Source organism: Etheostoma cragini, chromosome 21 (genome assembly GCF_013103735.1).
Source record: "Etheostoma cragini isolate CJK2018 chromosome 21, CSU_Ecrag_1.0, whole genome shotgun sequence".
NCBI lineage: Eukaryota > Metazoa > Chordata > Actinopteri > Perciformes > Percidae > Etheostoma > Etheostoma cragini.
The window spans coordinates 5,596,481-5,620,451 of record NC_048427.1 but is presented as its reverse complement, the minus strand read 5'-3'; the positions used below and the strand labels follow the sequence as shown (position 1 = coordinate 5,620,451).

Here is a 23,971-nt window from a genome sequence, read left to right as displayed (position 1 = left end):
GATTTAATTTGATGATGGGGTACAGGGTGTCCTCTCACTGATTCACCCACTGGAGACACTTTAAGCCTGATATTACAATACAATAGACACTGACCTAAAATGTTTTTGTGCTACCCTCTTCGGTTCATCTTTAATCTCTTTCATTCTAATTTGTTTGTGTACAAGTACATGAAATGGAACAATATAAAATAAGTTTAGGAAACGCAGATCTGCCGTCTCTTCGGTTGTTGGTTGGTTGGTTGGTCAATCAATCCACCACATTATCCACACTGAAATGTCTGCAACAACTATTGGATGGGATATAGGATCAATTCTGATAACTTTGGTGTTTTTTTGACTTTTTTGTATCAACCAGTGACATATTTCTTCATCTAGCAGTTGTAGAAAAAGCTTTAACTTACAAGTAGAAGTCCCACATTCAAAATGATACTTGAGTGAAAGTAGATAAGTATTTTCAGCAAATTGTCCTAAAAGATGGTAATTTTTGTGCACAAGAGTATCACCTGTGTATACAGGATATGGGTCTTGTGCAAGAGGAAATAATAGTAATAAGTACGATATTTCCACTGTGGTGGTGTGAAGTAAAAGTAGAACTTATAAATTGGAAATACTTACGTAGCCTACAGTATTTGAGGAAATATACTTAGTGCTGCTCTGGGGCAACATGGACACACACCGCCTGCTGTTCGACTGTTGTGATGTGTTGTACAACAGGCAGTCATGTCCATGCAGAGTGATGCAACAGTCTGTATCTCTTTACGTTAGGTCTATGTTTGTATGTACAGTATGTAAATGTATTCTTTAAACAGCGGATATTGTTTGTTTGTCGAAGACAAATTTTCTTTGGGATAATAAAACTACTTTGTAATAATAATCCTATTACTTTGTGATCCCTTAACTTTTAATCCAGCGCCACTGTGACGTCAAAAGTTTAATTTATCCAATACTTTAAATTTATGACTTAATACCTGCATATCAAATGACCTTACCCTCAACCTCAGCTGTACTTTGTATTTAGTGCTAATTAGCACATATTAGCATGTTAACACACTGAAACCAAGATGTTGAACATGGTAAACATTATACCTTGGAAACATTGTCATTCAGAACATGTTAGCATGCTGATGTTAGCATTACAGTGGCTAAGTGCAGATTCACAGAATTGGCTGTACACTCAGAATTACAGCACATAAACACAAGAGCGGGGTGAAGTTAGTTTAATGTTCGACATTTATCAGTTATTGCTGATGTTACCTTTAATAGCTCCATGACAGTGATTCGCTGGGATAACATCTGCAAAAACGGACGAATGTCAAACATTACTTACCCCGCTAACACATGTATTCCAGACTTACCTCTTTTTATTTTCCTATTTCTCCTTTTATTTGAATGGATGACAGCTTCTGTGAAAACCTCGGACCATTTCAGTCGTCAACCTGTAACCTGGATCTTCAGAAACTCCAATTTACGGAGCACATCTAGGCCTACATGGCAACACTGAACCTGCCATATTCATAGAATATATGTGTATGTATTGCTGCTGTTTAGGCATTGTGTTTAGTCCTTCCTTCCTGAAAGGGCTGTGAAGGTGATCAGTGGTTGGTTGTGCTCTCTACGTCTCATTTGACCCATGCTGGAGAACATGAATAGAAAAACCAACAGTTTTGTGAACAGGGAGGAAAATGCAAGCCGTGTTTCTCTTTTTCCTTTTTTTATTCTTTTATTTCCCTCGAGTTCTTCTTCCACCCACTCTTTCTCTTTTCATAGCAAAGGATTTTCTGCATGTAGCTGTAACCTTGGGCTCGGCCGGCAGATGGACCCCTTGTGTGTGCTTGTGCGTGTGTGGGTGTCTGTGTGTGTCTGCGTGTGTCTGCGTGTGTGTGCGTGTTTGTGTGTGTGTGTGTGTGCGTGTTTGTGTGTGTGTGTGTGTGCGAGAGAGAGAGAGAGAGAGAGCATATGATTTTGAGTGGAGTACTTTAGCAGATGAGCATGTGGCCATTGTTAGAGGGATAATCTGGTTTTTTCTGCTCAGATAGGTTAACATGCAGCAGATTAGACCAGATTACCCCCAACCACACCAGACAGGACAGCCTCCTCCCTCTGAGCCGACCCTCACATCTTTGCCTTCCTCCTCTTTTTTTTCATCATAACCCTAACTTCACTTCATTTCATTTCATCCTCTTTTGGATTTTTATGTGTACATGATTGTCCTATTTTTTGTGTCTATCTCTTCAGGGCCTTCTCTAACTATGGCTACTCCACTTCTTATTTCTATCATTATTATTAATTTCTTCTCTAGAGTGGAAACAAATACACATCTATTTTGTTGAGTCCAAAAATTGCAATCAATGTTCTTCAAAATCCTCACATCACTCGTTGCTGAAGGATCATTTAGAGACTGTCTTAGACCCACCCGTAGGTGCAGTTTCCCCAATCTATTGAATTCAATCCATTAAAAACAACAAGTTTATGTCAAACAAAGACAGTACGATTTTATAAATAGAGGCCAACTAATAAGATATAAAGGGGGGATATAGGACAATGGGTGCGTGGTTGCAAAACAAATAGTCTTATGTCTTAAGTCTTTTGTGCTGATTAATGCATGGACATTTGATTGTGTTCATCGCTTCATTTGATGATGTTTCTTTATTAACTGATAACCCCACCCCATACTCATGTACTCAAGTGTTAATAAAAAAGATCACAAATAGGTGGAATATATATACCATATATCAATCTACACTTTAAAATATATTTACTGATATTCTACATTCCTGTCTTTAAACGGGTCATACTTATGGGATTGAGGAAGATACTTTTTTATTTAATGTAAGACGTTTTAATAACTGTGTCAAGCAACTCTGCCTGCTTTGGTTTGGTTTGGTCTGATTCTGTCCTAAAATAATCCACACATTACACACACATATTCACCACATATTCACCACATAAAAATCAGACAAAAACACAGAAATGTAATCCGACATACAATGTAGAGACACAAAATGTATGAACCACAAATAAAATAATTCATATAAGATAGATCCACAATGTTGTCTTGTCAAATTTGAATGTTTTTTGCAATATCATTGTCTACAACAAAAATCCATAAATCACTGACATGACATGTACTTTATAACACAGAACATATCTAGATATACATTTTAAACACCTTGCATTAAATTATGTATGGCAACTGAATACACTGAAATAATTTGGATCTGCAATCAGTGACCTTTAACTAAAGAGCAACTTCTACTCATTATTGAAGATTATCGATCTGTTTGGGTTTGATTTTGTTTTATTTATGTTGCAGCACTTGGAAGGTGGGAGACAGTTTTGAGTATTTCTGTACTTGGTGTCTTAAAATCCTAAAAGTGGGACATCTTATTTGGACAAGGAATGACCAGAAATTAATTTATTGATTGATATAAATCTCTTCATAGAATCGAATAACCATAAGGTTATTTTGAGTGTGTATGTATGTATGGAAAATCCTCTTAATATATTCAGAGAGGGCCAATTGAGAGCAAAATTACAATGCATATAAAAATGACTGAAAATGGTTATTAATATATTCTATACAGTTGCAACAGACAGTACACACACTGTTTGGACCACTCAATAAAATGGTTAGTATATTAATTTTCTTTCTCTTCCAGATTTATTACAGATACCCCGGATGGATCGACAAGGTATGAAAATCTGACTCATTCTTTTGTTTCCATTTCTTTGGCCCGTTCTCTTAACCTGAGTTTGCATAAATGTGTGTAATTCGAGGGTGTTGATGTATTAGCTGTTGTGTGGGTGTGTGTGTTTGTGTGTGTGAGTCTCCTTACATCTGTATGACCATGTGTCTCTGCCAGACGTTTGTTCAGGCTGCAGCTGTTTGTATTTTTGGCTGCTGGGGTTTGTTTGTCAGGCAGCTGCTGTGTTTGTGTCATTCAAGCTATTAATTCGAATCACACCGAGTGGTGAGATGACACTAACAAAACACAGGATAATGATGTAATCGCTGCCTTCACATCTGGCCCAGCTGTCCTAATCTATAGTCTAGAAAGCAGTGCAGCACATGAGAGGAATTTATTAGTCAAATTATCTGAATTATCTAATGATTTTGATTATTATCTGTCAGAGGGTGCTTGTCCTTTAAAGTCTGTGCTCTTCACGCATCTGCCCTGTGTGGATGATTGTTTGTGTGTCACTAACGTGGTCAGGTGTTTACACATGAATTTTTCTCTTTTCCAGCTGGACTAATGCCTCACCATTAAAACTAGCAGGATTAACTTTGAGGCATTGGGTTACAAACCAATCAGGGCCCAGGATTAGTTGCTCAGGTACAGTTACTTAAAGGTGTTCTAAGCAATGTTATGTTATCTCCTCACTATACGCGAGATGCCTGTCCCCAGAACACACTGTAAAAAAAAAAAAAAAAAAAAAAAAAAAAAACGTTGTCTCTGTAGACAGCCCAGGGTCTACAAACGGCAACAAAAACAAACTGTGCCGACCTGCACCCCGAAGCATACACACACAGTGTTCCAGCGTTCCAGCCAATGACCGACAAGAAGGATTTGGGGGTGAGGATTGGGGGGGGGGGGGGGGGGTTAGAGCGCGAAAGCGCGGAAGCACATGAGAAGGGGGAGGGGATGGAATGAAGATAGGGAGAGGCGAGCTAGTCTCGTTTTGTTGGAAAATACTTTGAACGTCAACAAGAAGTAATGTCACCCAACATCGGTTAGAGCTCCTTTAAGTACCTGTTGTCTTCAGCTTTCTGTGACAGAGGTTGAGATGATGTAGTCAAAATGGTCACACACACACACACACACACAAAGACTAAGACAGATTTTTCTGTCCACATGTGCAGCCACCTTTCCTTTGACCAATTTTCCCAAACCAAAAGATAATCAACATATTCTATAGTGATATTAAAGCAGCAAACTTTTATATTTTTAAATGCTAGACTCGGCAAAGGAACACATAAGGAAAGAAACTTTAGCTTTCTTACTAACAGTTAGATGAAGCTCAATACCACTGTAATGTATGGGCTCTAAATGTGAAGCTACTTCTTAACTTAGCATAAAAAGCTTTTACTTTCCTGGCAACTAACAAATTAATTAACCGACTATCAGACACTCGATTGACCATCACTGTTAGTGTGTATTAAAAGTGCTGTCCTCCCACTCTCTCCACATCTTAACTTTCCTCCTCCTACGTCCCCCACAATTTATCCCCCTCCTTCCTGTTTTTTTGGTTACCATTGTGCACCAAACTCTCCTGGATTCGTGTAAGAGCACAAAAGCACAACAAGACTCAGGAAGTGATTAGTGGCTTAACGAGGAGGAGGCTTTGTGGGGAAGAAGGGGGTCTGCACTGCCTCTTCCATAGGAGGAGGTGAGGGGGTTAAAGTTTCAGGGCTTAAGAGGTCAGTGTTAAGTTGTGGAGGTCAGTGGAGAGGTTAATTAGGAGCTGGGCTTTTGTTTACGGAGGATAAGGCGATTCACTTGGCATGCTCGCTGTGTTCATCCAGCCACCCTGGAATTGTCATCCACTCGCTTATACCCCGCTCTGGTTTCCCTCCTCCTCCCTAATTGTCCTGTCGCTGAAAAGAGACAAAGCTGAATTTGTTTAATTGTCACCATTACGACACACTCACCCCCTCATCACCACAACACACACACACACCTCGAAGATACCTTGAGTATGTTTCCTCGAGGAGACCTATGTTTGGTTCGTCCTTCCCGCTTCAAATAGAAGAATGTCTTTTCAACTTGGAGGAGCCCTAACCATGACTGTCACTCAGACACTGTTGTGTGTGCGTTTGTCCATTGTTAAAACACACGCAGAGAAACATGCTGCGATCTTCTGGAGACGTAAGCATCTCGAGTAGAGCCAAATGAGCTGCTTGTTGTGAATGTGGGAAGAAGAGAAACTAAACTGACACTGAAACATCTTTCTTTGCTGTGAAATTCTTCCTTGTTGATTACAATTATTCAACTTTGTTGGAGAATATTCTACTGTTAGTCCTTGTTGTTATTGTCTTGTGATTGTCCTTCAAATAGTTTTAGCATTGCACGCCGACCCCGCATGGACAGTAGGGGTGGGAATCCTCAGACGCCTCCCAATCACGATACTTATGCCACGATACAATGGCATTGCAATTTTAAACATATTGTAATACTCTGCAATATTTGGCAATTTCTTACCTTTTTTCCAACTTCTAATTTTTCCCAATTTTAAATGATTTCCCCAAAAGGAAACGTTGTCAACATCTGTTTTATCTAAAAAGATACATTTCCCTGTTTGATCATCTCACTTCAATTTTTATTACTGCAAAATGGGATTGTCAAACAGATAAACTAACCAACACATATATCATAAAAGATCGATACTCGCCACCTGTGTACAGATACATCATTGCCACTGAAAATATCGCGATACTATGCCGTATCACATTTCCCCCCCACACTTAATGGACAGTGAACTAGGGATAAAATACTTACAGCAGAACCAGAGGTAAAAGTCTTTTTTATTAAATGCATTCTTCCCTTACAAAACATGGCACATTACATTACCCACAATGCAACTCAACTGTCAAATGTTCAGTTGGAGATTTGGGTGTGTTTTGCTAGTGTCGGCTAATGTTGCCTCAAAATGCTTCATGCTGAGATAAGATGCAAGCTCTTTTTAACTCCACCACACCCCAGGATGTTTTCCTTTTTTAAATCTTCAATGGTGTTCCTCTTTAAGAAACGGTACACTCTATTATTTTTAATATAAAGGATTTTGATTATTACCACTGTCATGCATTATCTGGGTTGAAAAATTGGATACACGACTCCTCACACCACCAAGCAGGAACATCTGGCTGTTGGGTTAATTGGCATTGACCGTGCGTGCTAAAACATGTACTTTATATTTTGCATATACAGTAACTCTGCACTAGAGGTGCCACACAAAGCATATGGCCCAGGGCAACCAAAAATGTGTTAATGCTGATTGAATATGCTGCTCTATTAGACTAATGTTAGCAGGCTTTGCAGGCCTGATGCTAATCCAATGTAACAGAATGGAGCTAGAGCTGCAGCTTATCTCTGAATTTATGAATATTAGAGAATAGAAAAGTGATTAGAAAGTGATTAGAGTGGAGGGAGACCACTTAGAGAGAAACATACGCTTTCAGATCTGGGGGAGATTTCCAATCACACTGTCCACATCACTGCTGTTATAACTGATGCAAGCAGCTTATACCTGCAGGACCAGAGAGGTTAGAGATTTAGTTTAAACTGATGTCAGTTTTGTTTCAAGATGTTTTTCCTCCTGTTGTATCCCAGTCTATATTTCTCTGTTTAATGGGCCCTAATGGTCTTCTTGTTATTTGGTTATTATTTGTTTATTGTCATTTATTCATTGTTAGCATTTTTAAATCAAGGGATATAATTGCCTTGTGTTTGTCTTCACACATCACATGTCTGTTTTGTTGCTCATCATGATGTAGAAAAAGAGGAGAGGAAACAATGTTAAAGTGATTTTTAAAGTTGAAAATTAGCAGTAGTGTAGGCCTATATAATAAATGTAATAAAAAACAAATACAAAGTGCTTGGTTAAACCAGGATTAAAACATTTCAGGACCCCAGTGAGGGAATGTAAGCAGGCAACTGGACATCATACAAACATTAAATGGAATAAACAATAACATAAGATGACAAAAAATGGTAATAATAATATAACATATAAACAATGTTCAAAATACAACAGTGTGCCAGCATTAATCACAAGCTTTTAAAGCGTTTTTAAAGCTAAGTTTGTTAAACATCTTACAGATATGAAGACTTTAACCACAACAATGTAAAACGGTTAATTCTTTATTACCAACACATAATCTAAAATACAATGTGTAACTGTAACGCCAATTGAGATATTTTTGGTCATCTTGTAGGCCTACTGATTCTAATTTACCCCCTAATATGTTTCCAGCACTTTCACTCGTTTTAATCTGTTTTAGAGCTCCGGAAAAAAACTACTAGGCTAAGTGGAATTTCAGTAACTTCTTTTTCTTCTTGTTTAATGAAATGGTTCACAATAGACAGTCATCTCGGGGAGACGTTCTGTGTCCAGCTTGTTAAAAGGACAGAGATCAATCCTCGCCGTTTGATTGACAGTGCTGCCATGACAACCCCACATCAGCTCAAGGGTGACTGTCCAATAAGGAGTGAGATTAAGGATCCCTCCCTGACTCCCAGGTGAGCTAAAGAGTCAGACTTCAGCAGATTTCTGTCAGAACGTTTCCGAGACATTCCTCGTCTCCTCTCTGGTTTCGCTCCGTCATCCAGATGGTGTTCCGATCGCCGCTTGACGTTTTCTCAGCCTCCCGTATCCTCCTGCCACACTTCGCTGATGGGCCTCCTATTCTGTCCTGCTCCCGATCCCGGGAGGACCATCCTTCCGCCTGTCCTCCCCTGGCTCTCCCTGGGTTGTGTTTCTCCGCGGCGCAGATCGCCAGTGTCTGCGAGACTCTGGAAGAGACCGGAGACATCGAGCGGCTGGCCCGCTTCCTCTGGTCACTCCCGGTGACCGCACACGGTCGTGACTCCATCTCTGAGCACGAGTCCGTGCAACGGGCTCGCGCCGTGGTGGCCTACCACACGGGAAGTTTCCGCGAGCTTTATCACATCCTGGAGACGCACCGCTTTACGCGCGACTCGCACGGTAAACTGCAGGCGATGTGGCTCGAGGCTCACTACCGGGAAGCAGAGAAGCTCCGGGGTCGACCGCTCGGACCTGTTGACAAGTACCGCGTGAGGAAGAAGTTTCCGTTACCGAAGACAATCTGGGACGGTGAGCAGAAGACGCACTGCTTTAAAGAGCGCACGCGAGGACTGTTAAGAGAGTGGTACCTGCAGGACCCGTACCCAAACCCCGGGAAGAAGCGGGAGCTGGCGCACGCAACCGGACTCACACCGACTCAAGTTGGGAACTGGTTCAAAAACCGGAGACAGAGAGATCGGGCGGCAGCAGCGAAGAACAGGTCAGTGACTTGAAACAAGTTGTCTATTGAGTTCCACAGTTTAAAAAAAAACAAAAAACTAAACATTTAAGTAACAGTTCATTCTATTAATATAGTATCGAATCACTATTAAAATCAAGGCATCTCTATGTGTTCAAAAAGCAAGAAGACTCTTTACTAATAATCACCCATTTACACTTTCCATCTCTCGTTGGGGCAATTTCGTCTCCATGGGCAGCCAAGGTTGTGCGTAAAGGGGCGATTCATGCGTAAAAGGGCACGGCCATTCAGCGTGTTTTTGTTTTCCTTCTGTCAGTCTGACCTGGACGATCTTTCTTCCTTCTATCTCACTCAAATTTGCTGCAGGGTCAGTGTGTGGTTCAACCACCCTGCTAGTGAAATCAAAACATGCATTGCAGTGCAAATTGCTTCACGCACAACGTTTTATTTCTAAGATTTTTATCAATTTTAACCATTTATGTGGTTAGGAGTTGTATTTTTGCTCTTTTTCACAACAACAAAACAACACGTTATGTTTTTGAATTTTATGTTGTTGCATTATACTTGTTTTTGCACATACTTTGGTTTAGAATTAGCGGGCTACCCCACTATAGACTTCATTTTTAACTCTTGATTTTCAGGTTGCAGCACCACCGGATGTGTCCAGACGGTGCGCGGTCACTCAGCGGAGGAGAGTGCAGTCCAGACGAAAGCGGGGAGCGCGCAGATAGAGAAATGCTGCTTTCAGGAACGGACAGTGACTCTGACTTGGATGTTTGAGACTAAATTATGAAATAAACCTTCAGGGTCCTATGATGGTCCGTCGTGGGTTAACATAGAGAGGAAAATGATGTAGCCATGTGTACAAAAGGCTGGTCAGTGTTTGGGTTGCAATAAAAAGCTGCATCCTGAATTTTACCCCAGCCCCCCAAACCGATAATGTTAGAGGTTACATGAATATTTTTTTTGTTCCCTGAAAATGTAATTAAGCTTTGTCTATAAGGCCGGTTTGCTGTTTGTTTTTTTTGTTTTATCACCAGTCGCAGATCAGACCCACATTTTTGGTTTTGAACTACATCACTGGATGGTGCGGTGCACATCTGTTGACCCAGCTTACACTATCAACCTGATTAAACCGACAGCCGTGGACCCTTGTTGGACTTTAACCCATAGAGTGGGACCCCCACATGGGAGGACAATTACAGACTGAAACCTGCCAGTGAGCTAATCACTCTAATTCTCTCTAATTATGTGTCATTGTTATTATTTTTTTTCTATATGAGACCCCTGGATGTCCACTGTTGTAGACAATCAATATGCACTGAAGCTTACCTTCCTGTCTGGCTGTTTGTATGTTCATGACATTTTTTGTGTCTTTATCTTCACTTATTAGGGTTCAAACCGCGAACCGGTGAAACCTTTATGTTTGTCTGTTTTAGTTATTATTACTATTTGTTGTCTGCCCAAGGACCGTTAAGGTCCGCCTAGAAAATGTTTCTGCCATTTTGAATTTTTTTGAAAAACACGTTTTTGAGGTCTCCTCCTACACCGTTGCTCCGATTGCCACCACATTTTCAGTGAATCATCAATGGATCAAGCTTATTACACGTTGTACAAAGCATGTCCATATCTCTTTATCTATATCTCCATGACTTTTCAAGGTATTTGACCAATGAACTTTGAAAGGGGCGGGGCTCTGGACATAAATTAACACAAATCAGCGACCGTAAGGACAATCATCACAAAACTCACAGGATATGTTCAGATCAGTGCCCCCAGGTGTATCCAGACAGTTTCATATAGGCCTACATACGCCATCAGGGGCGCTACAAGCACAAGACAGGTGAGTGATATTTCACACATTTTACTACAAATCACATCATTGTCCAATCATCACAAATCTCTCAGGATATGTCCTCATAAGTACCTAAACCACGTCTGAAAGTTTCATACAAATTAAATACCAGGGGCGCCATAAATGCAAACATATTGCAGGTGATATAGCGCAAATCAGGCTATAAATGACTAAGTGTTGGTCCAATCAACACAAAACTTCCAGGAAATGTCAACATAATGACCTCACACGTACACTGTAATTCCTATTCAAACTGACCACCAGGGGGTGGTGGTAATGCACAATAACGAATTAAAAATAAATGTTTTTGACAAATCAGGTGTAGGCCTTTTAACAACTTAACTATGGGTTGCTTTTAAACATAGTGCACTGTTTGTCCATCGTTACAAAGGTTGCAGGATATATTTCATAACGACGTTGGAACACGTGTGAAATTACTGCAAAGTCGCTATTGAGAAAAAAAGTGACTTGTGATCTTACTTTATTTGAAGTTCCCAGAGGTCACTATCCAGTGTGTGTGTGATACTTTGTTGTACTTTATGTTCAAATTGATGCAGAATAAATGTTCAGGTATTTTTATGTAAATAAAATTATTTAATATATGACTGTTGTGCACATTCTTCTTTAATGACACCGTCACTGTCAACAATTCCAACTACTACAATAAAGCATTAGTAACCATTGAACTGGTACAGTTAATGAATTATTAATAGAACCGTAGGCATTCATGATCAGTAAGTTAAATACGGTATGATTCCACACGTAGACAAATCTTTGTAGTGTTATAATACATGTATAAACTGTTTAAACACATTGATTCACAGACCTGTTTGAAACAGTGTATGTAACCTAAAAGCAATTTTAGTGTGGATCAATTAATTACCTTATACACACATTGGACTACTTGTTGAAGAGAAACACAATAGAAGCATTTGTTAAATTAAAAAGTAAGAAATGTTTTCAAAATACCAATGACGAAAGCAACTAAACGCATGCTATTTTTCCAGTGAGTTCTTTTTTTTTTTTCTCAGCGTCCATGGGATTAACAGCAACCAAGTACTGTGTTTTAATACAATTTTAAAGGGACTTGTACTTAATTTGAGTATTTCCATTTTCTGTTTCTTTCTACTTCTACTTCACTACATTTCAGAGGCAAATGTTTTACTTTTTATGCCAGTACATTTATTTGAATACTTTGCAGATTCATATTAATGATATAGAATATAATCAACAAAAACATTATTATGTTATTATCAGTTAAGATCATGTTTTACTGATTTCTGGGGTAAATTCACAAGCTATCCAGAAGTTTATAAGAGAAATCAAACTCGCTCCACCCTTATCCGCTTTAACATTAAAGTACAGGAGTGCTTTAATAATTCCAATAAAATGATGTATACATTACTTTGAAACAGGCCATTTTGCATAACCAGTAAGTATATTTTGATTGCTAATAGTTTTATGCTTCTACTTCAGTAAACAATTGGATGCACTGTAATTCTGCACTGTAGTATTGCTACTTTTTCTTGAGTAAAATAACTGAATATACAGTATACGCCACCGGTTGGGTTTGGCTACTTCTATGTTTTCCCTGTCTAAAATTTTAGATAGTTTCAATAATTTTTTAGATAGTTTCCAGGACATCTGCACATACATAATTTAGATTTTTTTTTTTTTTTTTTCATGCAAAAATGTATCTCCTCCATAGTTGAAAAAAAAGACATTCCTAAAAAATCCCTAACCTGAACAAAACTGTTATCCTCTCCCAGAGTGTCGCCATCCAGTGGACACAGTAAAGAAGGCTCCTTAATATTCCAGTAGATTCCTGATGCGAGTATTACCTATTTTTTAACTGTTTTTTTTTCAACCCCTTTTCTTAAGCCAGGAAGTCCCTTGAGATTAAAATCCCTTTTAGACATCACGAATAAATGCAGTATAACATTTCCCAATTACAAAATAGAACATGTCAAAAATAGAACAGGGGCAACAGATACATATAGAAATAGCACTTGTCCTCTTCGGTAGAACCCGTTTTTTTATTTTTTATCAAACTACATTTATATGACAGATAAAGATCATAAACATGATGCATTTCAGACATATAGTAGATTAACTACACAACAGTTTAAGCAGCTACACCGACTGCATTATTAAAATGTATGCATTGAACACTAATACAGTCATATGCTATATTCAGTAATATAAGGCTCTTGCAGGAGCTCTACGAGGAGAACTTGAACACGTCGTTCCGTGACGTCACATCCTCAGCGATGCGTCACTCGAGCCAGCAGGTGGCGCAGCTGGCCAGGCCTGAGATGACGTAGGGTCTGAATGTACGATGCTCAATGTCAAATCATTTTTCTTTCGACTTCAGTTCATGTTTAAACTCTGTGCCAGCCAGTCAAGCTGTGAGAGACGTGGACATTTTGCAAGTTCAACAAATGTTTTAAACACATGTAAGACTATAATAATAATAATCATCATGAGTGTCATAAATTTACTCCTCTATGAGTTTATTTCATCTCTAGATTTGCTCTAAGTGAGTGGGAAGACTTGGTTTCTTCAAAGCTGCATGCGCTCAGCTTTGTCAGTGGTTATTCCTCACATTCAAACAAAATTACACACAGGAAAGAAATCTGTATACATTTAAAAAATATATTTACATGCTCATTTACAAAACGTAGACATTGTAGACTATACTAAATCGGTTAAGCCTTCGTGAAGTTGTCTTGAGCTTGCTCAAAAGTTATGTCATGCCAATAGAAACTCATATGGACTTCTGGGTTTGTGTGTGTGAGGAAGAAATCTGAAGACACTCACATCACAGTCCATGGTTCACACCTGTTGTATACACCTTTTTATGTTACATATTATAACACTTAGTTTTGTTGTCATGTGATGCATGTCTCTCTGTGCATGGAAGAAAATTCCATATATTATTGAAAAAAAAAACATTTAACTGATCACATCAAGATAAAAGAAGGTAAAATAAAATCAAGTAGAATTTGCAAGCACATTCAGGTTAATACACGTCTGCTTCAATATAACTTATAAAAGACGATACTGTGCAATGGTTAGCACCTGAAACTACATTGGTAATGAAGTTTATTCAGTTTGTTTTTTATCAGATGTAAAAAGTGTGTCAGCTCCCACAAAAAGACGACATCAACAGAATTACAGTAGTTACAAACAAACATATATACAAACACATAATATAGAAGTTGCAAGGGATACAATATATCATAATACCACTGGGATGAACACATAGGACATTGTAAATACATATAGGTGTTACTGTGCAATTGTGAATCCGCAGTCCCTTTATAAAAACTCCCTTGTTGACAAATACACCATCATACCTCTAATATTCTCATAGGAGCTGATGGTGTGACTGTAGCAGGTATGGAACCAGTAACATTTTAAGATACTTGATATAATGTCTTTATAACTTCCTGTCACTGCAGACTCTCTTCTTATCTACTGTGTGTGTGTGTGTGTGTGTGTGTTTGTGTGTGTGTGTGTGTGTGTGTGTTTGTGTGTGTGTAGGCTGTCTGTGACCATGCATAAGGACTGACTGATTGACTGGCTCTGTTGGCAGTGGCCATCGCACACACACACACACACACACACACACACACACGCCTGAGGGTGAATTCCATCCATCACTACGTCTATTGCGCCTAAAAACGCCTCTTCCACCACCTTTTCTATCTGCAAATACACACACACACACACACACACACACACACACACACACACACACACACACACACACACACACACACACACACACACACACACACACACACACACACACACACACACACACAATCTCTGTTTTCTCTCATCCGGCGCAGGAGACCGGCAGCGCGGGTGACGCGTTTTGCGCATTTCCTGCAGCTCGCGCTCACTCAGATTCAGGAGAGAGAGGGGACGGGAAACAGTGACCGAAAGGAGAAAAAAAAACGAACGGGAGCGGAGCACCGTGATGAATTTAGGGTGCTCGTGAGCCCGAAAAAAGACTGCATTGAGGGGGCAAAAAGGCATTGCTTACCGAGAGTACGCGCAAATATCGCGTTGCTGTAAGGTCGAAACAAGGAGATTATCCCAAAGAAGAGCGATCGAGGGGCTGGAAACGAAGCACCAATCCCGGATGGCTAGGCGCGGCTGCTCGCGCTCTCTCCCACCCTGACCCGGGAGAGACACGCAAGGACCGTGGGGACGCTCCGGGGCTTCACGTGAACCCAACCGGAGCTCGTTAACCCGCATTCCCCCTCACTGCTGTTTTATATCTCGGCCTGTTTACGCCGAAACAGGAATCTTGTGTGGCGCACGGGACCGACCATAAACAAACAAGACAGCCGCTCGGGTGGGAGAGTGTTCAGCAAGCGACCTCTGAAGGGTGCGAGTCTGCGTGGTTACTGCGTTTTTTCAGCCCATTAGAGATCAGCTGTGTTGTAAGCGCGTGCCTCTGTTTGTGTGTGCGTGTGTAGATTACAGTGTTCAGATATGGCTGTACTAGACTGAGAGTCCAAGGAGCCAACGGCATTATGGGATGTAGCAGGACTGTGCAGTGACCCCGCTCATTGGAAGGAAACACTTTGTGTACAGGAGCAGGAACCGGCAGACTAGCCTAAACACACGTACACACACACACACACACACACACACACACACACACACACACACACACACACACATACAAACATCCCAGCCGCCTGCAGCCATGCCTGTGTTCAGTGGCCTGTTGAAGGTTCGAGTGTGTGAGGCAGTGAACCTGAAGCCCACACCATGGGCCCTGCGTCACGCTGTGGGAAAGAGTGGCTCTTTCCAGCTGGACCCTTACCTGGCCCTGAATCTGGATCACACCCGGCTTGGCCAGACCGCCACCAAGACCAAGACCAACAGCCCCGCCTGGAACCAGGAGTTCTGCACTGAAGTCCGTGAGGGAAGGAGTCTGGAGCTGTCTGTCTTCCACGATGCACCCATCGGATATGATGACTTTGTAGCCAACTGCACCATCCAGCTGGAGGACCTGCTGCAGAACGGAACCAGGCACTATGAGGACTGGGTATGTGTTTGATGTGTAAATGTTTCAGTGTGTTTCTATTACCCACAGATCATTGGGGCAGAAGTCCTTCCAGAAGTCCCAGGTATGCATGTACAGTAGGTACATTTGCACATGTGCTTGTGCAGGTGGAATGAAATTTCGTAACAGACTCTAAACAAACAGAGCCCCAGTTTCAGAAGCATACAGTCTCTACAACAACCCTGCTGTTACATTGTTTGCATTGCATATTTGATGTGCTTGTGGTTACTTAAAGTCATCAGGCAGAAAATGCACAGTGTACAGTTTGCACAGTTTCCCCTCTTCACAAAATCCAAATATTTTAAGTAAGTGATCCACTAAAAGCTAGGGCTGCTCAATTATGGAAAAGTCATGATCATTTAACACAGTTACTCGTTGACTTCTGGAAAGATGATGCATTTGTTGAACTTAAAACAGTGAAACAGGTAAACATATCAACAGTGAAGACACCTTGAACTATGCAATTTCCCTTAATCCTTTTCCCATTGAACCTTGAATTCCCTTAAAATAAAAAATATATTCAGAAAGATATTCAGATGTTTAAGTAGTATTATATAATAAACACAAAATAAGATCAACTAATGTTGTGCACTTTCACAGTCTTTTGAAAACAAGTAATAAATCAAATTCAAATATAAGAAAAACAAAAATAAATAAGATCAAAGTCTCAACACAACAACATACAAATTTACTTGCAAAATGTAAAGTGCCAAATAATGTTTTTTGTGATGAATTAGTATTGAGACCGTTATGAGCTAACATTTAAATGTTTATTAAAGTGATCCAAATTTGATTAATTGCACAGCCCTACCAAAAGCAAGTTCTTTTTTAACTTATTCATCCCGGACGAGCCCCCAATTCATGTGACGCCCCAGTCTAGGGGTGCCTAGGACGCAAGATGGATAAGAAGAAAGGCCCCCCATCTTTCCCGTCCCCAAGAAATAGACTAGTTTTTCATTTGCTGCCTTACAACATTCATTCATTTACACGCATTTCTGTCCTGAGAGCCTTCCAGCGCAACTACGGAACAGCCAGTGATCACCTTTGGGGAGTTCCGTTCCTTGTTCAGGATTTGGGGTGCACTAATCTGACTTTTTCCCTTCTGGTATAGATTTGGAACCCTTAACTCAGGGTACCTACTGATACTGAGTACAGATTAGATGCTGTTGCTGTCTTCTTCCCAAATTTAAAATCTATCTAACAGCGACTTCACTGCATGTAATTCACTGAGATAAATAAGATAATATTACTCCTAATGAGTGCAACTTGTAGCAGAAACAGTGGATTTATAATGACAGTAATGAATAAAGAAACTGTATTTACTTAATTGTAAATTCTGGACAATAACCAACCCACCTAATAAGGTCAGTATATCAGGGGTGACACATGCCTACCTTTGGGCACCTCTGCTTGTGGATTATAGCGTCCAGAGCATTTCTCAGTTGTTGGAGCCGTCCAGTCCCAAACCTGCTCACCTTACCTTTAATTCATGATATTCTCTTCGAATGGCAAACCTTTTTTGGATGCCTCTTCACTAGGGCTGGGTATTTTCTAAATATTCAAAACCATTAATGATACCAACATGGTGCCTATGATACAGGTTCCTAAACTATATTAATTTTATAAAATGCATATCACCAAATTGAAATTACGACATTACACATTACTGCACAAATATTTTTTTCTTCTTCTTTTTTCAGCTCCTCCGACGTTAGCCCGTCCCTTTGTTTAAAGGAGGTATTTGTAACATTAGACAGCCAATCACCAACACTATTAGATCTTATTAGAAGCATGCTGCATGCTTATTGGCTCACTGACACTGATGAGATTTACTCCTTAGGTTTTGAAATTTGGTAATGAATGACAAGGTATTTTTTGATACTCGATACTAAAGAGCCAATCCGGTCGTTGCCTAAAAAGTTCTGAATTCAGTACCCAGCCCTACTCTTCACTGATGGATCGAGTAACATAAGTGTGAGCTGCATTTAAAAGAAATCTCTACTTCATCATCACCATCTTTTTTTACTTTCTTTGGCAGAGCAGCAGTGTGCAAGTAAACGTTAATCTCAATTGCACACGTCTGTTTTGAAATTGTATGTGCGTCTCTGTGCTGAGACATCGGCAGGTTGTTTATCCCAGTCTAGTTAGGTATTGTCATTAAGAGCTTTTTGGTTTTTGCAGTACTTTTATTCTGCAGCTTTACCTCTATCTGTGACATAGGAGCTGTTTGGACATGCATTAGATCTAAATTTGGCATCTCAGGTCCAGCATGTTGTCGTTCCTCACATTCCTCCTGCCTCTTTGGACTTAAAGAAGATATACGACGTGCCCTTATTTCCTCCCTGTAGAGTTACACTTATAAACCAAGCACACAAACAATGTAGGTGTTGTGTGGAACCTTCCCACAACCTGGTCTCCAAAAAGGTTTCCTCTTCGTGTATATTGAGAGATACACATTTATATCTCATTTGCGTCGGCTGCCATCGACTTATGTCGGACTGCAGCATATACAGTATATCTGCTTGTAAGAGAATAAAGAGCTGTTTGTTTGGGGTCCGCAAGTTTGGTCTTCAGTTTTAACATGCAATTTGGTTCCACTGCTACGCTTTGTTTTATCTTGCCTCGCTTTACCTTAGATGGGAAGCTGATGAAGGACAAGCATTCTGGGAGCTGAAGACATGCAACTTAAACAAACTACATTTGTTGAACAGTGAATGTTTAGCTGTGTTATTACAGTATTTTTAGCCTACTTAATTTTTGGCAAAATGGCATGTTTGTAGCATGGAAATACGGTTTTGAAAACACTTTAATGCCAAAGTTTTTAATACAGACTCTGTTTTCAGTTGGAATAACATATTACGTAAAAAAGAGAGGAAACAACATCTTCATTGTGTTTTTTACCAATCTCATATTTGATGTCTTAGAAAGCTTTTTTTCGTTCATGACTTTTTATATACGGTATATACTATATTTGTTGTTACTAGAAGGTATCGCTCTTTATGAGGGGTTTAATTGATTTATAGTTATGTAATCCTACACGTTAGTAGTATATATTGTGTACATATAAATAGGCATACTCTCGCACGTTCACACACACACACACACACACACACACACACACACACACACACACACACACACACCTTGTCCCTCAGCCGTCCAGAGTAAGGTCAGAACACACGGATCAGTCTGTTGATAGACCACATCCCATCGATCAGCCCGCTGGCTCGTCAATACATCTGCCTTACAGCAAACAGTCCCTCCCACTTCCTCTCTGTCCTTCATAACTCCATTACTCACTACTTCTGTCTCCCTCCTCCTCCCATCTCCATCAGTGATTACCCACATCTTCCTTACTTTCCCCCACCTCCCTCCTGTCTTCATTTACCCACCATCTTCCTCCTTCCTGTTTCGCTGGCTTGTGTACCTTACACTCCTCTTTCATCTGCTCCCTCCTGATGCTTTACTCTAGATTTACTCTTTCGTCTCCAGTGATCAATCTAGTTTTTTTTAAAACATTTTACCTATTTGTGTCATAAACTAGTTTGCCACAGCATACTGTACGTTTCAAAATAAGATTGAGAATAAGAAGTGCATTCTTAAACTTTTGCCACCCAGTGTCTTCCTGCAGGATGCTAGCACTATGTATAACATTCACGTATTGCTAGTAATGTAATAAGCTGCGTCGATATGAACATGTAATAGATTTATTGACCAATTAAACTCTTGTCTTTTCAGTCATTGTGGTAATTTTCAAAGAGAACAACCTGTTGTAGCAATAACCAGGGTAATGCAGAATATACAACTTAAACCTCAAAATAAACCATTTTCAAAGTGGTAAAGACTAAAACTTTATGATTTTTGAAAAATAAGACTAAAATATGTTAATTCTTTCTGTTATGTATGAGTAAATAGTTTAGTAGGGGTGGGAAAAATGATCGATTCTTAGATGCATCGCGATTCTCTCTAGAACAATTTGATGCTCGATTCTGATAAGTTAAAAAAAAAAATATATATATATATATATATATATATATTTTAAAATGTGTTTATTGTTACTTCTACGTTACTGTCTCCACACATGTACAAATCAGAAAACCGTGTGACTGAAAGAGGATGGGGTAATGGACAACAACTAAGAGTTTAGGCAAGAGTGCAGAAAAACTCCAACCAAAAAAAAAAAGTACAGCCAAATTAAAGCTATAATGCATAGTTTTTGTTGCCCCCATTGGAAATTTAATTAATGACAGCGGCCGCGTACCGTGCCCACTCCTCCACACAGATGCTAGTAGTCAATGGGAAAACACGATGGACTCTTAGGAAGAGGGAATTATCTTCTGCGCGCAAAATCGCCGGATAACATACTTTTTAAAACAGCCATACGGAGAAATACAGAAAGAATTATAGTGTTAATTAATTTGTAGCAGCTCACTTGGCAATGGCTTGAATGTTACGCACTAAAGCTGTAGCGAAAGAAAAGCAAAAAATTTTCACATTTGAGAAGCTGGAAAAAGAGTGTGTTTTAGTATTTTGCTTGATAAATTCTATAAAAGGATTTGTTGTCCATCAAAATGGTCATTTACCCAATTATCTACTTGCTTTAGCACAGATGATGAACTTTATGTAGGCTGGCCAGCAGCAGTACTGTAGTGATTGTCTGTCTGTTGGTTTGTCCACCAGTATTTGATTGAGATTAACGTTCTTTTTGGCCCAGCAAACTACAACACCACAGCGGATCTAGCCAGACCAGAAACAAAACAGGCATGCCGCACACACTTCTTTGGGCTTGTGAGCCGGCCAAAGAGTAGTAACGTTAAGTTTTGATTGGATGGCGAGCGTGAGATGCCAAAATGGATGCCAATAAGATTCTTTAAAAAGTTGTCAAGAACAAAGTGATCTGTGTTTTGTCGTTGTGAACTGAGCTACCGTCACAGCACGTCCAGTCTGAAATACCACTTGATGGCCAAGCACACAGCTGATGCAAAATTCTCTGCCCTTCACTCCTCAAAGTATTTTTTCCCCCCTATTATTGATGGACAGTGTTACATTGTGTGAAAGATTATTATCTAAGTGTGAATATCTGCTCCAAGTGAGAATATTATGTGTGAAAATTGAACACTACATTGGGCTAAATGCCAATGTTGTTTTCAATTAAAAAAAAAACATTTGCACAAATCATGGTGATCCATTTTTACATGTTAATAAGACCATTAAAATGAAGAAAAAAACAACGGGACAAAAAGAAATCAAGGGCCGTGTAGAAAAGATACAGATTTGCGATTAATTGTGAGTTAACTATGACATTAATGCGATTCAATCACAATTAAATATTTTAATTGTTTGACAGCACTTATGTCAAACAATGTTTAACTAAGATGTTGAACTTGGTAGACATGACACCGGCATTGCCAGTGCTCAGTGCAGCCTCACAGAGCCCCTAGCAGTGGTGTCAGTGGTAAAAAATAAAATTCGAAATAAATAAAACTTCATATATGAAGGAAATTCCTCAAAATGATCCCAGAAACTAGGATTAAGTACTCTTCCTTCCACGGAGGCTTGTGTACCTCAGCTCCGTCTTTCTCACTTTCTCCACCTCCCTTCTGCTACCTCACTCATCTCATCTCATCCTCCCTCTTGTCTCAGCCCTTGTTATCCCCATCCTCCCGGCTTCCTGTTCTCTTTTGTCTTTCACCACCTCTCCATGATACACCTGTGGACCCGAGTGCTGTGGGCCAGGTTGCTGCTCTGTGCCGCCGGTGAAATATTAACCAGTCTTTGATGTTTATTAATTGTCCCACTCAGTAAATGAGATGCTCTCTGGAGCCCATCCCCATGGCGACAATGACAGCCCGTCCCCTTGGCGACAGCCTCTCACCCACCAGAGACAGAGAGATGGGAAGGTGAGAGTTGATAAGATCAGAGAAAAACAAAAAACAACAGTGCTTTGGTGGTTCTTTGAGAAGTCAGAATAATTTAATATCAAAGCTAGAGAAACTTAAAAATGTCCCTTCTTTAAGGAAAATTCAATTTTAGCATAATTGTTGTGTGTTTGCAGGCACTCAGCTAAACACATTATATTTCTTTTCACCACTTATTTGGAGATAAAAATAAAAAGTCTTAGCTTTATCAAATGTCCACTATAATCATCCAGAGTTTCTTCTTAGATTTCTTCTGACACAACATACTTTTTATTGATGAAGTTTAGATCAATATTTGGCCTTAATGTAAGATATCAAATAATCCATACCCTGCTGCCAAATACCCAGTTAATATACATGTTTTCTGTACATGTTACTTTTAACCTAAAGCACAGTAAGTCTACTTGTAGTAAAAAGTGTTACAGTATTTAAACAAAATTGCCTTCCATCGCCTTTATATAGATACCACCGTGTGTGTGTTCATTGCTGTGGTAACTCTGGTATGGTGTGGCAGAACAATGCAGTGGATGATTACAATATTGTTGATTTTACTTTTCACTTCTAAATGAGCTGTTTAGATAAAAGGGTATATTTGGCTGCTGTCATAAATGTTATTGTAATACTGTATGTAGAATCCCATGTGTCCACAATGCAGCCAGTAAATAAAATGTAGAATTATGCCCAAAGCTAAGAAAACATATTATTGAACAGAATAATAATATCTTTCTTTATGGAAGCACAGCCTTAAATATTCACAGTGTACTTGCCCATGCTAAAATGATTTTGGTATATGATTTAGCTAATTGCTAAAAAATAATGATACCTTTTAGAACATTAAAACATGGTCATTAGAAATATATATTCTCATGGTTTTCTGTTGGCATCTTGTAACTGAATCATCTGTACAACGCAGACCAAATTTTCTTCAACAAAAGATTGTTTTCCACCAACCGCCCACTAGCATTAAAAAAAGGGATCCCCAGTATTGTGTCAGCTGTTGTTAGATTTTATAACCCAATTCCTACAGTTGTTATAGAGCTCAACACTGTGAAAATCCCATTCATATTTTGCATAAGGTTTTTGATTATCAGCCATAATTTTCTCAAACATCCAAGGTAGACTCACCACAAGCTGCGAAATTGTGAAACACCTTTTGAAAGTCCATGTGTAATAGGCATGGGCCGGTATGCGATTCTGACGGTATGATAACCCTAAAAAATCACAGTTTCACAGTATTCGCGGAATTGCAAATACAGCTTTAAAAGATTTTTTTTTATGTCGGGGTAAAAAAACACCATTGTTTTTCCATTGAACACAGCGTATTTCATTTTTAAACATACTGCACACCGGCAGGGAGACGGATTACAAAACGGCACTTTCTCTTCTTGACCACTCATAAAAAACAGCTCATACCTTAGGAATGGTACGACAAAAAAGGTTTGTGGATTTGAACCCTTGACTGTTTAAAAACACGGTATACATTGAAACTGGTAACTGGCCCATGCCTAGTATTAAATAAAGCTGGTTATAAAAGAAATCATTTATTTGTAATGTCATGGGAAATTACTACACTACCTACAGTCCTAAGCTTAACAGTGATGTCTCTGATTGGTTGTCACTGTTGAGTTCAAATATAAAATACAAAATGGTTAAATTAATATTATCATCTGCATTTGTAACTTCTAGTTGAGATTTTAAATTGGATATGGTCTTGTTTCATCCACTTCACTTCTAGTCTTAAAAACAGTTCCAGCATTAAAAGGGTGTAATTAAAGTATTTAATTAAGTTTTTTTTTATAATGGCATACCCTGGAGACGGAAAGATAGACAGAGAAAAAGTAAGCAGAGTAAGTAGAAATTAAGTAAAGATAGATTGGGGACGTAAAGGGATATGGAAAAACATTTACAGGAAAGAGGTCAAGGCTGTGGAGAAGAGGAAAATAGTGATGAAGGAGAGAAAGCGGTATACGAGGTGTAGAAATAAGCTCTGTCTACATGTAAATACAGTGGGGAGAACTGTTTGACACTTGGCATCAACACACACTCACATGCTCTTACTTACAGCAGCCAGGATAATTGACTGAAGCACTTCAATAAGAAGCCAGTCA

At 39.4% G+C, this 23,971-nt stretch overlaps 2 protein-coding genes across 4 annotated transcripts in view; both read left to right on the top strand.

The window, feature by feature from the left end:
• The first annotated feature begins 8,117 nt into the window (after positions 1-8,117).
• Positions 8,118-10,805, top strand: six3b (SIX homeobox 3b). The gene is made up of 2 exons (XM_034859489.1): positions 8,118-9,022; positions 9,643-10,805. Exons 1-2 carry the CDS (start codon positions 8,328-8,330, stop codon positions 9,779-9,781), a joined length of 834 nt encoding a protein of 277 aa, XP_034715380.1. The 5' UTR covers positions 8,118-8,327; the 3' UTR covers positions 9,782-10,805.
• Positions 10,806-14,702: 3,897 nt separating this feature from the next.
• prkcea (protein kinase C, epsilon a) overlaps positions 14,703-23,971 on the top strand; it is a 43,503-nt gene continuing 34,234 nt past the window's right edge. For all 3 annotated transcript variants that reach the window (XR_004654952.1, XR_004654951.1, XM_034859410.1), the window contains exon 1: positions 14,703-15,927. Coding sequence is in view for 1 of the 3 variants with exons in the window: in XM_034859410.1 (XP_034715301.1) it covers positions 15,583-15,927 (345 nt within the window). In the remaining 2 variants the exon portion in view is untranslated. The remainder of the gene's footprint in view (positions 15,928-23,971) is intronic.

What these genes read in the sequence shown, in the direction of transcription:
- six3b (XM_034859489.1), top strand. Translation starts at nt 8,328, where the DNA reads ATGGTGTTCCGATCGCCGCTTGACGTTTTCTCAGCCTCCCGTATCCTC. An exon ending in GCGGCAGCAGCGAAGAACAG is followed by an intron (nt 9,023 to 9,642) that starts GTCAGTGACTTG and finishes CTTGATTTTCAG; the next exon opens with GTTGCAGCACCACCGGATGT.